At 42.2% G+C, this 18,167-nt stretch overlaps 1 protein-coding gene across 1 annotated transcript in view; it reads right to left on the bottom strand.

Moving 5' to 3' along the window:
• reck (reversion-inducing-cysteine-rich protein with kazal motifs) overlaps window positions 1–18,167 on the bottom strand; it is a 181,231-nt gene that overhangs the window by 87,431 nt on the left and 75,633 nt on the right. Inside the window, exons 9-10 of the mRNA XM_051940817.1 lie at window positions 12,861–13,125; window positions 12,570–12,743 (exon numbers count right to left, since the gene is read on the bottom strand). Of these exons, the coding sequence (XP_051796777.1) occupies window positions 12,570–12,743; window positions 12,861–13,125 (439 nt within the window). The remainder of the gene's footprint in view (window positions 1–12,569; window positions 12,744–12,860; window positions 13,126–18,167) is intronic.

Here is an 18,167-nt window from a genome sequence, read left to right as displayed (position 1 = left end):
AGCATCTGCCCTGTGTTGCGCATCTTATACAGAGAGCCATTGTAATGTCACTTCGGGATGGTGGTTTTGACAGTGTCTTGGGGAAGCTGCGTAAAGTGGTTAGGCATTTCAAGCACAGCCCAGCCAACTCAAATGAGCTGAATGCCCAGCAAGCCTCGTTTAATCTCAACCAGGAGTCACTCGTGCAAGACGTCCCCATACGTTGGAACTTGACCCTTGACATGATCAAGTGCGTGAGGCGCAACAGAGACCCATTGCACACCACTCTGGCCAAGCAGAAGCCCAATCTGGCTCTCCCAACTGATTCTGAATATGAGAAGTTGGCAAAGCTGGAAACACTGCTACAGCCATGCAAGTATGATATGATAGTTTTCATGAATTGCATAAGTTCTTTTAAAAGTCACTTTGCATTTGAGAAATACAAGCCCTTAAATATAGCTATTCAATAAGTTTGTTTAATAGGCTATGATTATTCAGAACTTAAAAATTGTGTAATGAACTGGCCATTAATTTATTCATTTTGTATTGCTGTGTCTGTGTGTGTGTCTGTGTGTGTGTCTGTGTGTGTGTGTGTAGGTATGTCCCTGAGCTCCTTGGTGGGGAGAAGTATGTGTCCTGCTCTGTGGTTCTACCTGCCCTGTGCCACCTCCAGCAAGCTATGAAAATCTCAGATGATGATCCTGTGGTCCGTGTACTTTACGGCCATCCGTTTTCCGGATTGATATGGGTAAACGAAAAACGGGAAACCATCCGATTTTCGATTTCCGTTTGGATGAAGGTAAACGAAAAACGGGAAACGAGCCGTGTCCCGTTTTTAGTTTGGAAATCGAAAATCAAAAAACGGAAAATGAGCCTATATCTGATTTTCTACTGTGGGTTTATTTCACACAAGTCGGGAAATAAAATACAAATGTCATTCCCTTTTGTGTGTCTCGCTTTGCCTTGACCTGGAAACACCTCCTCCTCCTACTCCTTCTTCTTCTGCTGCTGCTGCTGCTTCTTCGGTCTGCTTCGAAAACGACGCACACATTACTGCCCCCTAGTGATATTATTGGCTTGCCGCGCTGTAAGCTTCACGGTCGCCAGCTACCGCTATGGCTTGAGACGGCTACGGCAACTACATCGCAGAGATGAAAGCGAACGGCTTGACTGCTAGTGAAATTTCTGCACAACTTACTGCACAATTTGGCCCAATACGAGGGATTTCAGAGAGAAATATTCGCCGGTGGATCTCGGAGCAAGGCCTGTCAAACTTTATTAGCGATGAGCAACTCCAAGGCGAAGTAGCTTCAGCTACTGCTGAGGTAAGTAACATTGCACGAGATTGATTCATGATTATTGTATCTGTTGAAACATTACATATAAAACTAAATAACCAATGTTCATGTGAGTACATGTGAGAATGTTTTATTTTAGAAAGAGTACCTGGCACGTTTATATATGGAATTGTGGGTAACAGCGCTCTTTTTAAATTTCTTTGTGGTGCTCAGTATAAATGATCAATCTGTCTGACTAAGGTGACCAAACGGCCTCTTTTGCCCGGACACGTCCATCTTTTACAGCCTGTCCGAGACATCCAGGGGTGTTTTATAAATTAATTAAATCTCCAGTTTTATTGTTTTTCACTGGACCAATTAGCGTGTGTTGAAATTGACGGACGCTTTGCATAGAATACTACTGTAAGACTGTCTTCTTGTAGCCTTAGCAGAAGTTCTACTGTCTTCTTGTAGCCTTAGCTGACTCTCGATAGGGCTGTAGGTAACAAAAACAACGCGGAGACCGGCTCTTCTTCTCAGGTGCAAACTTTTTAATGTGCCTCAGTGGAACTCACCGGTGCAAGTCCCACAACAACACCTCGCGCACCTTTAAGGGGAAGTAACCCTGCAGTTATATATCTGTAGTTACTTCATTTCACCAAAAGGTGTCAGCACAAGACAACCAACCTCCATCATTAACAAAAGTCTTAACCAGTCAAATAAAATAAGGTTTTCATAAACAAAGTAATATTCTCAAAAAAAACAAACAAAAAAAAACATCTAAGATTCTTGCCCTTACCTGTGATGTAATCCCAGAGAGCCTGTCCATCCAGCTATTATTATGTGATAGGAGGATATGCTGATACAGGGGAGGCATTATTTTATTATATATTTTTTTCACATTATTTCATTTCATTTCATTTCAAACTTCAAGCATCATTTAAGTACCACAAGGCTGGCTGAGTGTCCTCTTTTTTGGAAATCAAAATATGGTCCTAATCTATCTGTCTGCCTGTCTGTCTGTCTGTCCACAATAAGAACAACCTGGTGCAGTCCTGTATGCTTTTGTATGTCATTTTATAATTTTACTGATTAATGTGTTATCCAAATTGATAGTTACGCCAACATATGGCAGAAAAATTATGACAGAGTACCTATCTTCCAAGGGCATACGTGCCAGCGAAAAGAGAGTGGGAGCAGCTTTACAAGCAATTCACCCTCAACATCACGAAGCTCGGCAACAAGTAAGCCTATATGCAATATTAACTGCAAACACAAACCAACAGGCCTGATGGTGGGACTACAGCAAGAGTCTAAATTCAAAAACTTTTAATTAAACTTCTTTCCACTTTTCTGTTTTTAAGGGAGCCTGGAACCTGAATCCATTTCCTTACAGGGCAGACTACATTGGACAGAAGTTGCACATGGATCAGAATGAGAAGCTGGTGATGTTCGGGGTTACCCATGTTGTAGCCATCGATGGTTTCAGTGCGAAACTGGTCGCCCATTCGACCATGCCAGTTAAAAACAACCTAAAAATTTATAAAGAGGTGTACAGGTATGGTGTTAGTTGTGCACATAATTCCAAAAGTGTTCTAACAGAGACATAATGTTATATTGTGAGCATATAAGAGCGCATGACATTAGACCCTGTTGCCTTGAGATTTTTTTTTGCGTAAACATAAATATGTAAGCATATATGCACCTCATATTGATTTTTGTTTTTCTTGTTGCCATTCTTGAAGGGAAGCAACAATGACATATAGGCTGTGGGATCAGCTTAGAGCAGACTGTGGGACAAAGTTTCACCTGAGTCTGTTCATACAGGACAAACTCTCTGGCTACAGATACTGCACAGACAGGCCATCATTTCTGCAGACAGCATCAACATCAGTAGGTTTTATCTGCTTTTGTACTTTTTCTGCATAATACATAATTAAATAATCATTCTGATCATTGTTGTTGCTTAACAGGGATGATTGTGTTTAAAGTGTTTAAAGTTTTAATTCGTCATTCAGCAGGGGTTTTTTTCTGTTTACATGCACTCGTTGGTCAAGACATAATGCTGCTTTTCCCCTTTGTTTTCAGAACCATCGCATTGAGAGGATTTGGGTTGAGGTTTGTATGTTGATAACAGAATGTTTTTGTTTCCCATATTGGAGATAATAGATTTGTTGATCTGAAATTAGATTTTCTAAATATTAAACTCAGCTCCAACTAATTTATTTGTATGTATGTATGTATGTTTGTATGTATGCATGACTCTGTAGGTGAATAACAGTCAACTACAAAATAAAGGCCTGTCTGACACGACAAGAGGTTTTCAATATGCAGGACGGAGTCATCAAGTTCTGTGTCTCAGCTCTGGCATGCCAAGTTGCCAGTGTTGGCATCAGCCGGTTTGTTGAGTCGTGGAATGCACATAGAGTGCCAGGTGGTTAAATTTTCATGCTTTTTGTATTAGTTTATCTGTCTTTATTTATGATGCTTTGAGGTTAGGCTAGCGATCCGTCTTTGCAAATCAAGATCCTATGTACTGCAAATATGCTGTATAATTTGGTAATATGCATCTCATGCCTATATTATAACATATTGCAGTAAGAGGGATCCCCAATGTTTTGACATCAGATGGCTGTCCAGTCAAGCTTGCTGAGAACCTTCTTCCTTGTGCCTCTGTAGCAGCAGACTGGTATGATGCAGAGAAAGGTTCTTCCCTGACTAGGGTCTCAGGTTTTGGAAGAGATCCTTTTATTACTGATGAAGAGAGACAACAGGCTGGAAGGCGATTCTTACCCCTAAATTCCACATAACGCGAAACCGCCGCGCCGCGCTCTTGAATCGTACCGCGCAGCGCTTAGAACCCATTCTCTTCTATCAGACAATTTCCACTGCACACGCTGCGGAGCGCCAGCACCGCGTCTCTGAAGTGCCGGCGCGTGCCACGGCGCTGGAGATTCGCTTCAGTTCTATTTTCTGCGCCGCCGCTTCAAATCCTCGTAAATTCACTGTCGTTGAGAAAGCTCCAGACAGGAAGTTAAACTGGAACTTTCAAAATAAAACACAATGCACGACCTCTCGGACGTAAATTTTTTCCTATATGTTGTTATTACACCTCCGGAGGCATGAGCATCAGGTCAACAGGGTCCCAGATACAACACGACGCCATAGACAAGAGAAATTGCCGTTTTTTTATATAGAATAAACCATACAAAATTAACTATTGGATAAAGAAAAGCACTCATTTGAGATCAAAGCATAAATCATGTACTCAACCATGCTAGAAGTACTATAAATCACAGAGCAATGTGGCTGGATCAAGCAGAGCGACCCTGTAGAAGCGAAATGAGGTGTGGTTTATTTATTTTCTGTTTATATCATGTGTTTTTATCGCGTGATATCGCTATTCACACGAGAGCCTCTCTGAGGAGCAGCCTTCCCCGTCCGGACGGCGCGCCACTGCGCTGCGCTTGCAGTGTGCTTTGACTTTCGGAGCAAGATGGCGGCGCTTCGTTCCGTTGCGCGGCGCGATCGCGTTATGTGGAAATTTGGGGTTAGAGTCCTTAGGGGACATCACAGTTCTGTTTGATGGCATCATCAATGACAACCCAAGGCCCTTTCAGGATGCTCTGCCATACCTTGTCCATGTATGTCCAAGCTGAACAATAACAGTAGCACAGGTAAACAGAAAGGTAAAAAATTAATCAATTAATTCATTGAATTAATGAAAGCCAGGACTGATTCCAGACCCTTAACCCTACGGATGTTGGCCTCAAATTCGGGACTTCTGCACTTCAGGCAGTGGTCTGCATTTTGAAGCCACTCCCTCACACAGGCTCCACACCCCACCAGTGAGCAGCAACACTTGCTGAATGTGGGCTCATCCATGGTCGCTGCAAGGTTTTAAATAGTTAGAGAAATAATATTAACAAAAACAGTTCATTTGAAGTTATACATCTGAGTTTGCTGAAGGCTAGATCTTGTACTAGGCCTGCTTTTGTTACGTATCAAATACATACCTTTACAAACCAGGCAAGAAAAAGCGTCTTTCACTGGCTGAAGATCCGAGTCCTTCACTTTATTCCTGGCCATCTCAGACAGCTGGTTAATGCTATCTGAGATGTCATGGAGGCCCTCTGCAGCTTTCTTCAGCTCATCTATCTTTTCAATCACTTCCTGCAGATGACTGTCTTCAGCCCGTCTACTTACATGTGGGAACAAAAGAGAAGCAACTTAACTAATCATCTACATAGCGCTCTTCTCAGCACTATTGCACAGAGTGCTTTACAAGAGTTATAATGTAAAAATAAACAAGTCGTAACAAAATAAAAAAGAAAGCAGTAAAAAAAATAATAGTAAGACCAGCATAAATAAATACATAATCAAAATAAACAGTCATTCAGGAGTCCCACAAACCTAAAGAAACTGATAAAAACGATGATAATTAGTCACAAGTATCACAGCACCTAAGAGAATTGGGAAGAATAAGTTAGTTATGCAAGTGTCATACAAGCAGGATAATACAGAAAATAATTCATGATTTCTTTGCTTGTGCATAATAACACCACAGTGTAATTCACAATTTAAATCAGATTTTGCTTCATACCATATCTTCTATTACTGTACCTTGTTTTGGCTCGCCGCCCATTCTGGAAGTCACGAAAATCATTTTCAGTGAAAGCAAAGCTCTTCCGTGAATTCTGTTTCCAGCACTGGGAGCCTATGGAAACAGAGAGAATGTAATTCACTTTTGGAATAAAAAAAGTCTCAAAAGAATGAGAAATTGCTTTTATGACATAACTGAGGGATTGAGCAAACTTCTGTGATTTTTATTTTGATGTGAGAAATGTATTAAAGTGATTTAGATCATATGTCATGCTGAAGCAACTTACTTCTTGTGCCCTCTGAATCAAGGATTTCATTACCCTGACTATCACTCTCGATAGCCCCCCTCACTTTTGCAGCGATGCCCTCAACAGTTGCATCTGCTTCCAAAAAGCGGATCACCACTGTTCTTGAAGTTGCCATTTTTCCATTTATCACCTCAGCAGTATGGATCGATCTGAGGATGGAGAGACAGATTTTTCTCTCAAGGGATGCACAATCGAATCCATAATATATGAATTCCATATAATAAATAACAATCAGTCAGAATCCATTATGTAGTGGGTGGGGTTGTATAGTGACACTTATGTTTATATACTGTATTGTTGACATTTCAATTAAAAAAATAAACTGTATTGTCGAGTAGTAACCTTTACCTTTGCAATGGTCTAGAAAAAACACTTGGTCTTGGGGTTCCTACTGGTGGTCTTGAACCCACTGAGGACAGAGAGGGCAAGGGAAAGGAGAAGGGGACAGGTGCCCTACTTGTAGGGGTCAAAGGGGTCACGGTTGGCCCCTGATCTCCATGCACTTATTAATGACCCCGGTTAGTGAGGATCAGAACAGAAAAATTCCCTGCGACCTCTGGGAAGATGGCTGTGTTTGTGTCATCAGTGATGTAAACACTGCCAGCAGTAACCTGTACAGTTGGATAGAATGTAATTGCATTAAAACAGAACTGTGCAACACTTGACTCTTATCGATTCAGACGATAAAACAGTAAAACGATGCAGCCCAACATCTTTGCACCATGGTACTTATGAAAACATATAGGCCAACATTTACAAAAGAAATCACTCTGCAAATATATATTTTATTTTGCTCCATATCAAATTATTGATAGCCTAATTCTTCATTCAGCTCTCAGGGGAGAGCTGAATGAAGAAGCGCTCGCTTGCACGATTTCACAGAATTCCCACATTTTCATTGTAAAAAAAAAAATCATAAAAATATTTTTCAGGTGCTGGCCTGGTGAGTAGAGGATGTTGGGAAAATCCCTTTTTTCCGTCATTCATCACTTTTTTTTCTGTTTCTCGCAGTTTTTGCAAGTTTCCGCAATCTCACCAGATAAATTGCATACAAATGTCACCAATATTCCATTGCCTTTTTTTTGAATAAAAACAAGGAAAAACAAGGTTTTTTTCTACCCACAACAATATTCTTAAAACTCCTTTTCCCAAGGGACAAGAGCCCCTGAGAGAGTGCGCCCATTTAACTGTGTTAGCTAGCATTCGAATGTTAGCTAAAGTGACATTGGCCCCTACACACATCATTTCATGTTTACTCGCGTGAAAAATTCTACAAACCTTCTCCACCGTCATATCGTCTTCTCAGAGACTCACTCGCCTCCCAGCACGAAAAAGAACGTAAGAGTCCATCACTTGGATTCTTAATGTTGTTGGCGTTCACTACGAGTTCACGAAAGGGAGTTCATGACCATTGGCTGTATAACGTTAATGATGGATGACGCCCGAGGAGGCTCACAGCGCGGCAAGCCAATAATATCACTAGGGGGCAGCAATGTGTGCGTCGTTTTCGAAGCAGACTGAAGAAGCAGCAGCAGCAGAAGAAGAAGGAGTAGGAGGAGGTGTTTCCGGGTCAAGACAAAGCGAGACACAAAAAAGGGAATGACGTTTGTATTTTATTTCCTGACTTGTGTGAAATAAACCCACAGTAGAAAATCAGATATAGGCTCGTTTTCCGTTTTTTGATTTTCGATTTCCAAACGAAAAATGGGACACGGCTCGTTTCCCGTTTTTTGTTTTCCTTCATCCAAATGGAAATCGAAAATCGGATGGTTTAACTTTTTTCGTTTACCCATATCAATCCGGAAAACGGATGGCCGTAAAGTACACGGACCTCATGCTTATATCGTGCGATTCAAGGCTGCCTTCACCAAGGACCTCAACCAGCGGAGGGAGAAGACAAACCTGGGATGGCTAAAGGTATGTTATACTGACCAGAAGATAACTGTAGGGTCAATGGATAGATTAAGTCATGAAGAAATTTGGAAAGTAAATCTACATCATTTTAATTTATCAGGTGGCAACTGCTCTGGAGCCACGATTTAAGGACCTCAAGTCCCTTCCCAAAGCAGAGAGAGAGCCAGTGTGGGCAAAGCTGAGGTAGTTGGTGAAGGGAGAAGAACCTTCTGAGGAGAACCCAGAGCCACCTAAGAAGAAAACAGCCCTGCTACTCGTGCCATCAGAATCAGAGTCTGATGAGGAGACACCGGTAGACAACACTGTGGAGCGGTACAAGGTAGAGCCCAATGCTAGTGAGGATCATTGTCCACTGAAGTGGTAGTCAGAGCACTCTGCTTGCTATGGTAAGAAGGTCCACATTCCCCAGAAGTACTTGGGGACACCTGCCTCAACTGTCCCATGCGAGAGACTGTTCTCCTGAGCAGGCCATGTTGTTCAGAAGAGGAGATCTAGCCTGTCCCCAGACAATGTGAAGAGGCTGGTCTGTCTAAGTGATTGGTGGAAGAAGTAGAGGTAGAGTTTGAACTTATTGAACCAAGCCATGTCACAGAGCTACTGACTTTAAGCAGTTCTTCATGACATCATGTAGGCCTACAGTTTAATTATTTTCACTATCCCAGACATGTGGATTGTTCTTATGCCCTCTGCTGTTCATTCCAGGTAGTTCAGGAAAGAATTTTGTCCACATGAACACAGAACTGTGTCAAATTGCCTGCTGGTTACCTGTGGTCACCTTTAATGCCTGCTGATTATTCATGTCTAATTGAATAAACAGAAACTCGTTCTTGAGGACTTACTTCTGGTCATTATTTATGTAACACACACACACACATTTTGAATGGCCTCGGCAGACTTAAAATGAGCCATTTTAATTGCGAGTAATCGCGATTAATTCCAGGATTGGGGAGCAGTTAATCGCGATTTAAAAACTTAATCGACGCCCACCTATAATATATATATATATATATATATATATATATATGTGTGTGTGTATGATGTCAAAATTATCGCACTAACGTGGATTTATCCATCATCATGATTAATCTGACCACAAATTGCAACGCAATTAACACATCTGCAGTGCAGAATGGCTCAAAATTCCTGAAATGTCTCTGGCAAGGCATTGCGGGCAGTTTGTCCAAGTAGCCTTACCATCACGCATGCGCAAATGGGCAGTTGATCCGGTCGTGGCAAAACCAAGCAACTCGAAATAAAAGATGGTAAACAGTAGGGCCCGACTGATTTACTGGCTGGCCGACTAAATTGGCCGATTGTATTCTTTTTCAAAAAAATCATCAGCCGCAGTTTTGCCAATTGAACGCCAATATCTTGTTAATTTCTCATGCAACTGTGGGAAATTAACAAACTCCATTCAATCTTCAGTCCTTACCACTGATGATGACACTGTTGGGGATTTATTCAAAATTGAAGGCACACTGAATAAGCATGGCTACCACAGCATCCTGTAGGGACATGCCATCCCAATCGGTTTGTGTTTAGTTTGACCATCATTTTTCAACAGGACTAGGGCTACAACTCACGATTATTTTAATAATCGATTAATCGGTCAATTATTTTTTTTGATCAATCGTATTTAAAAAAACAACGTAAACTGGTTTATTCTGAAAGAGAAGATTTGGACTGGCAGAGCAAATAAAATCACTGTAGTGAAGCCTTTGTCTTCAACCATGTCAGCGACGACATGATGAGGTGCACCAGGTAGACACACCGGATCGCTGCAGGAAACGCACCGCATGTGGGATGATGGTCCGGTTGCGGTTTGTTTCCAGCTGCGATACAGTGTGTTTACCAGGAGCTCATTTGCATAAAGCAGACTGGAATTCTACATCATGCAAATTTGTTGCGCCGTGCAGAGATTCCACGCATCGTGAAATTGTCCTAAAACCAGAACAGATTCAGCAGCTGCACAGCATATTTCTCACCTTAAATGCTTTCAGAAATACTTTTTCCTTGAAGTGTTTTCGACATAAAAGAGAAACTTTGCGGCCGAGCCACTGTGTTTATCTGACTCATCTGTGAGACTGTCAAGCTGAAAGCTCTGTCATGTGACCAGAGGTGGGTAGAGTAGCCAAAAATTGTACTCAAGTAAGAGTAAAGTTACTTCAAAATTATATCACTCAAGTAGAAGTAAAAAGCAGTCATCCAAAAAATTACTCAAGTGAGTAAAAAAGTATTTGGTGAAAAGACTACTCAAGTACTGAATAACTGATTGTAATATCCATTTTTTTTTTTTCAGAAATGATGTGATCAGACAGACAAAAATGTAAAATAATGTGAAAATTCTGGTGTTTCCAAACAATAATTTTTTTTTAAAATAGCAAAAATAAACATCTTTACAAAATGACAAGGCATAAAAACACAAATTTCCAAATCTCAGTTTTTCACAACATAAAGCTTTTGAAACAAATACCTGCAGTAAGGTAACGTTTGTATGCTTGAAGAGTGCAAACTATTTACAGTGACAAGATATACAGCATGCACATACAGTCTATGACAGACTGTATGTGCATGCTGTATTTCAAACCGCTCACCCCGCTGTATCACGCGGATCTATCAACCCTGACGTCATGCTTCACTTCGCTCGTGTTACTAAACAGAAGACAAAAACCTAAGATATTCATGCTAATGCTATGCTAATGTTGTCAGACTCCGAAGCAAGATTAATTTTCTCTAAAATGATTCCGTTTTTTTATTCCTTGTCTGCTACGTGTGTAGAGTTTGTGCCGCTATGCTGCCACAGTTTGTATGTGGTCATGTGGGAGAGAAAAACTACTCTCAGAAGTACATTTTTTTCAAAAAGTTACTCAAGTAAATGTAACGGAGTAAATGTAACTCATTTCTACCCACCTCCGCACGTGACAATGTTGTAGCCCACTTGTGACCGTCTGCCATCCGTGTGATTTTCAGATGCGGTGCATTTCCGTGCGAGGAAATTGCATCTAGTGGACACACACCTTAACTGTTTTCTCCGTGTCGCTAATGTTTCGTTGAATTTATTTTTCCTTTGAAAATACTGCCTCCGCTCTGCCTCCACCTCGCTCTGTTCAACTCGCTCTGCAGGTGGAGTTTTTTTTAAATAAAACTTTATTTCCGTCAGCCAGCATTCACAAAATTCTGCAGGTGAAAAAGCGGCTCCGCGACATGGCAAGTGACGCATGAATTGCTCGACACAACGAATCGATAACGAAATTTGTTGCCAACGCTTTTAGTAATCGATTATTATCGAATTTATCGATTCGTTGTTGCAGCCCTAAACAGAACAATGACCCCAAACACACCTCCAAGCTGTGTAAGGGCTATTTGACTAAGAAGGAGAGTGATGGAGTGCTGAGTCAGATGACCTGGTCTCCACAGTCACCTGACCTAAAACCAATCCAGATGGTTTGGGATGAGATGAACTGCAGAGTGAAGGCAAAAGGGCCAACAAGAGCTCAGCATCTCTGGGGACTCCTTCAAGACTGTTGGAAAACTATTTCAGGTGACTACCTTGTGAAGTTCATCGAGAGAATGCAAAAGAGTGTACAAAGTAGTAATCAAAGCAAAGGGTGGCTATTTTGAGGAATCCAAAATATAAAACATGTTTTGACTTATTTCACACTTGTTTGTTTACTACATAATTCCATGTGTGTTCATTCATAGCTTTGATCCCCTCAGTGAGAATTTACAATGTAAATAGTCATGTACATAAAGAACAAACATTAAATGAGAAGGTGTGCCCAAACATTTGACTGGTAGTGTACATAGTGGATAAAATGACCACCTCTTAACAACAAGAAGAGAAGATCCTTAGCATTTTGTATGTGGCTGTCTAATGTAATCTGAAAACTGTGTGTGCACTTATCAAGAATAGTACCACAAATACATGATACAGCACAAACATTCAGTGCATGAAATGAGTGTCTAGTTCAGTAGTGCAGACCCTGCAGTGGATTTGAACTTTCACGTCATGTCGTGCTGGTAGTTACTTTTACACAGCATTCATCTGCAGAGTTGGTACACTCTTCGAAAAACTCCAAACAAACATGTAATTTATCATGGTATTCGTGCCAGTATTCTCTTATTATTCACATGCTATTAAAAGCATCTGGTTAAAAAAAAAAAAAGAACAGCAAATTTGTTATTTGTCTGAGGATACATTTTGTGGCTGCGAATGTGAATGCGAAAAAAAGATGTTTTTGAATGTCAGACTGAAGTAGCAGTATATGAAGCCACGGTAAGAATGTTGGGAACCCAATGAACCTGATTCTCTCCATTTTGTTCTGGAGAAAGCTGTAAGGATGCTGACAGTGGGCAACATGAACATATTAACTGAATATATATTTTGCCTGATATGAAGATAACTAGACAACAGAGGTAGGCAGATACAGAGAGGAGCTGAGATAGGAAGCATCAGAAGAAGAACCCTGGTGAGAAGCAGGAGTCAGACCTATTGTTGAAGTTGGTGCAGTAGGTGAGGTCCTTGCAGCCCAGCTGGCAGGGTTCTCTGACATCAGCCAGGCAGTTGATGAGCTCTGTCTCTACTGGATTGTACTCACAGAGCTGGTCGAAGTCCTGCCACGTCTGGCTGCCCCAGTTTGTGCTGATCTCCTGACACATGTCCCTATCACAGCAGAGTACAGAGTCTGTTACAGCAGTAAAAATTAACACGTTTCACCTCAACCTGTTATCTACCTGAGCAAAGATCTACTGATGTGATGAGATGAGCAGGGTGCTGTACCTGCAGAGTGAGGTATTGGCTTTGGAGCAGCAGTGCAGCTTGGCACAGTCCATCTTTGCGGGATGGGGAGTCTCTTCTTCGGGTGGGGAAGGAGGGTGGGCGCTGCCAAGAAAGCACTGCCACATGGGCTCCTGCGGGAGGGGCTGGGAGCCACATTCCTTGATTAGACCCTCCATGATCTCATGCTCTGTGCTCATGGTACGAAGGATTCGACGACAAGCCACCTGGCAGTGGGTGGCCTCTGCCCGGTCACAGCAATATAGACCTAGGTGTCAGGGTAACAGAGACTCGTCAGTAATGGAAAAGGTGCCAAAAAAACAAAAATATGTATTGCATGAAAGAACAAGATGTGCTGTGCCAGAAGATTTATTCATGTCACTCATGTTTCAATTAACCAGCTGTTAAAGTAATACATGCAGTTACATTTTCTGAGGTGTGATCAGAGTGTGTCTGTTGTAATGGAACATATTAGCTCCAAAATAATAGTTTCATTAAAAAAGCTGCCATTCCTAAGTAAAGTGGATCAGCATGAAACATGGATTAAATGAGGGGTGGAGGGAAAGACCGAAAGGACAAGATGATCCATTGAAAAAAATGGAGATTGTCTATGAATATGGTTTATTTGTTGCTCCATCTTTTGCCACATCTTTACTCTCTCACTCTAGTGTCACCCTGACTGGGCATGGCCGTTTGCAGCAGCACGTTTTTGTCTTTTCCTTGTCATCTGTGGCATCATGTCATTTGAATAAAGCTACAATTTAAGATGGCCTTTTACAGTCACTGATCAAAGGCACATCTGTTTGCTGCTCACACTGTGTGATCATTGTCAGTCACACCAGAACAAGCTGTAGATTAACTAAGTGAACAAGAATAACTGACTATTTGGATTCCTCAAAAACTCTGTGCACACTTGGCTAAATTTAAGACTTTTCTAACCAAAACAATAAAAATTTAGTTTCTTGGGATTTTTTTTTTTTTGCTTTTTTTCTAAGCCAGAAGACCGTTTGCATGTTGCACTTGTATTTATGTTTTTGTTCAGTTTAACTTTGCGCTTCAGTGCGTAGTAGGTGTACCACCGGCGGTACACTGACTAATTTGCATAGGAATTTCAAGAATGTCCGACGGCTGCAAACGCGATTATACAAACACTATACGCCGATGGAAAGCTTAGATTCTCATGAATCCGCCAGTATAAACCACTTTCAGATGCGATTACCACAGCGGGTGAGAAAAACACATTTGTCCGACAAAAACAAATATTCATCCATCCGTTCTCTATACACGGCTTCAACGCACACAGCGCGAATCACATTTCCGGGTTCATTATTACACACAGAAAAAAGGATTCCACAAAAAACGGCCATAATGCAACCTTTTACATCCAGACAACACAAGCCAGTAAACTATTTTGTCCAAAACATGTCCTGAAGTCGGTATAAAATCCCCGAATCGGTCGTTTTCAAGGAAATGCACCTCGCGATGTGCGTCCAATATTCCCCGTATTTTTCGGAATTTTTTTATTTAAAAATAGAATATTAGCGATTTTTTGTACTGAAAACGGCTGGAATTGACTGCAGCTTAAAGGGTTAAATATATTTAATCCAAAATGTAGTCAAGTGCACCTCGGATTAAAAGCACTTTCAGTCACAACTTGCCAAATCAATTTCGATAAGGAATCATGAAACAACTCGGACTGACATTACATTCTTCTGATAAGGTGAAAAATGTGAAATATTATCTGAAAGATCTGCAGCTACTCTTTTAAGACTTTGACAAAGCTTCTGTACACTCTCTATTCAGTAGTAAACAACAGCGAAAACAGACAATATTTTCAAAAGTCTGCAGAAACCAAAAATAAAATAATAAATCAAATGAAATCAAATGAAGCTTTATTGTCATCTTATCAGACAGCATTCCCCAGTATCAAAAGACTACATCAGCACTTTAGTAATCTGACTGTTTGTGGAATGAAGCCGTTTATCAGTGTTGTGGCCCTTCCTTTGATGCTCCAGAAATGTTTGCCTGATGGCAGCAGTTCAAAGAGTTTGGGAAGAGGGTGTGAGGAGTCCCTGACATTGTTCAGCTCCTGCAGTGGCTCTGGAAAAGATCTTGAATAGAGGTAAGGGAAACTCCAATGACCCTCTCAGCTCCCCTGACTACCCTCTGCAGGCCTTTTCTGTCAGCCATACTGCAGCAGGAGTACCATGTTGAGATGCAGTATGTCAGGACACTCTCGGTCACACCTCTGCAGAAAGTCCTAAGGATGCTGGTGGGGAGAGATTCTTGTTTCAGCTTCCTCAGGAAATGGAGTCTCTGCTGGAACCGTATTAAGATCACTGAGGTGTTCCTATTCCAGCTCAGATCCTGCAAGATCTGCACTCCAAGTAACTTGATGGTCTCCACTCTCTCCACTGTACAGCCGCTGATGCTGAGGGGAGCATGTTCAGGTCGTGACCTCTGGAAGTCGCTGATCATTTCCTTCACTTTGTCCATGTTGAGCAGCAGGTTGTTCTCTCTGCACCAGCCCTCAAGGTGTTTCACTTCATTCCTGTACACCAGGGGTGTCGAAATCCGTTCCTGGAGGGCCACTATCCTGCATGTTTTAGATGTTTCCCTCTTCCAACACACCTGATTCAAATGATCAGGCTCGTTATCAGGCTTCTGCTGAGCTTGATGATAAGCTGATCATTTGAATCAAGTGTGTTGGAAGAGGGAAACATCTAAAACATGCAGGATAGTGGCCCTCCAGGAACTGAGTTTGACACCCCTGCTGTACACCGATTCCTCTTTCCCCCGAATGAGTCCCACCACTGTGGTGTTGTCAGCAAAATTTTTTTTTAATCTGGATCCCCTCTTGTGTGGCTGCACAGTTGTGTGTTAGTGGTGTAAACAACACACAGCCTTGAGGAGATCCAGTGCTCAGAGTGATGGTGCTGGAGAAGTTCTTTCTGACACGGACAGGCTGGGGTCTCTCGGTCAGAAAGTCCAGGACCCAGAGACATGTGGTGGTATCCAGGCTGAGTAAGAGGACTTTCTCCATTAGTTTCTGGGGAATGAAGGTATTAAACACCGAGCTGAAATCAATGTACAGGATTCTGGCGTAGGTGTCTTTATGGTCCAGATAAAAGGTGGTGGATATTGCATCCTCTGTGAAGCGGTTGGGACGATAAGCGAAATGAAGGGGGCCAAGCGATGCAGGGAGGCTTACTGTGATGTGTGGTTTGACGAGCCGTTCAAAACACTTCATCACAATCGATGTCAGTGCAATAGGGCGTTAGTCATTCAGACAGGACACAACCGATTTCTTTGCCACTGGAACTATGGATGTTTTGAAGCATCTGGGGACAATGGCCTGACTGAAAGAGATGTTAAAGATGTTTTTATATTTATTTATTTAACCTTTATTTTACCAGGAAGTCCCTTGAGATGAAAAATCTTTTTTTCCGAGGAAGACCTGGCCAAGACAGCACACCATTTCAGAGAATGCAAAATGTAAAGTATAAGTATATAAAAACAATTAAGACAATTCAGATATATAAATAAGAAATACTGAAACAGGTTCAAACAAAAACAAAAGAAGGAAAAAGAAAAAAAAAACAAATCAGGAAAAGCAGTTAAACACACGGATTACATTTTCCTTCATCAAGTTTTTGAAGTGATTCAGGGAAACACAATCACTGAGCTTTAAAGTGTTTTGGAGGTTGTTCCATGACCAAGGTGCAATATGGGAGTCAGCACATCTAACAGGTCACCAGCACAGACTCTGAGCACATGTCCCGGGATGTAGTCCAGACCTGTTGCTTTTCGTGGGGTAACCCTGGTTAGGGTCCTCCATGCGTCTGCTGCGCTGATCGCAAAAGCTGGCCCGACAGATGGAGGAGAATGATCAGTCCTCTCTCTGGTTGTCGGGTTCGATGGTTCAAAGCGTGCAAAGACATTGTTAAGCCTGTGTGGAAGAGAAGCGTCGTTGTAAGCGACCCCCTGCCTGTTCTTGTAGTCGGTCAGGGCTTGGACTCCCTGCCACATCCGTCTGGTGTTTCCTGTGTCACAGAGGTGTCCCTGGATTTTCTCTGCGTAGGTGTGTTTCGCAGCCTTGATTGTTTTGAGAGTGCAGACCTGGCTGAGCGAGGAGCAGTCCTGTCGCCCACCCTGAATGCTGCATCTTGGGCTGCATAAGCAAGGCCTCTCACAGCATGCCATTGCTGCTGAGGTTGGACGCAGTAAGACGGCCATTCTAAATTTTTTTGAAAGATCCTGAGCATTATGGAACAAAAAAGTCAAGTGGTAGACCCAAAAAATTACACCTGCGCTGAGCTGTAGGATCCGATTGGCTGTCTGTCAAGACACAGGGCGGTCCTCGACCCAAATTAAAGGGGAACTTCGTTTTTTTTTCAACCTGGGGTCTGTTTTCATATGTCTTTTCATACATGTGAGTGATAGAGAAATGAATTTTCAACATATCTCCAGTATTTAGCCAGGTAGGCAGCTTCACAGCTCAGCTAGCAGCTCAGCTAGCGAAAAGTATGGGGCAACTTGCCCCCTTATCCCTCCGCATTAAAGTCCACCCTAACGTGCTTTTTTTCCCCACACTGACCGGCTCGGATAGTCTCAACGAGTATCCCACAACATACTAGAGATGAGAAGTGAACGAAAACCTCCACATTACTTGGCGATCGCTATTTGTTGTGGTCTGTATCCAAATGTCAGGATGCTAGAAAGCAAATCTCGGGGGGGGCAAGTTGCCCCATACGTTTCGCTAGCTGAGCTGCTAGCTGAGCTGCTAGCTGAGCTGCTAGCTGAGCTGCTAGCTGAGCTGTGAAGTTGCCTTCCTGGCTAAATACTGGAGCTATGTCGAAAATTCATTTCTCCATCACTCACATGTATGAAAAGACATATGAAAACAGACCCCAGGTTGAAAAAACCCGAAGTTCCCCTTTAAGGCCCTTACTGGTGCCGACTGCAGCGCAATAACCATCAGACAGCATCTGCGAGAAAAGGGTTTCTAAAACAAAAATCGAATTCAAAGGCCTCGTCTCCTTCAATGCCACAAAACTGCCCGTTTAGACTTTGCCAGGGAGCATCAAAGATGGGATATTGAAAGGTGGAAAAAAGTTTTATTCTCTGATGAGAAAAAATGTAACCTTGACGGTCCAGATGGCTTCCAACGTTACTGGCATGGCAAGGAGATCCCACCTGAGATGTTTTCTACCCGGCACAGTGGAGGGGGGTCCATCATGATCTGGGGTGCTTTTCCATTCAGTGGAACACTGGAGCTTCAGGTGTTGCAGGGTCGTCAAACAGCGGCTG

The sequence above is a fragment of the Acanthochromis polyacanthus genome, chromosome 20 (assembly GCF_021347895.1).
Source record: "Acanthochromis polyacanthus isolate Apoly-LR-REF ecotype Palm Island chromosome 20, KAUST_Apoly_ChrSc, whole genome shotgun sequence".
In the NCBI taxonomy this organism is placed as follows: Eukaryota; Metazoa; Chordata; class Actinopteri; family Pomacentridae; genus Acanthochromis; species Acanthochromis polyacanthus.
Note: the sequence above shows the minus strand (reverse complement) of the source record. Positions and strands in the feature narration are given on the sequence as shown.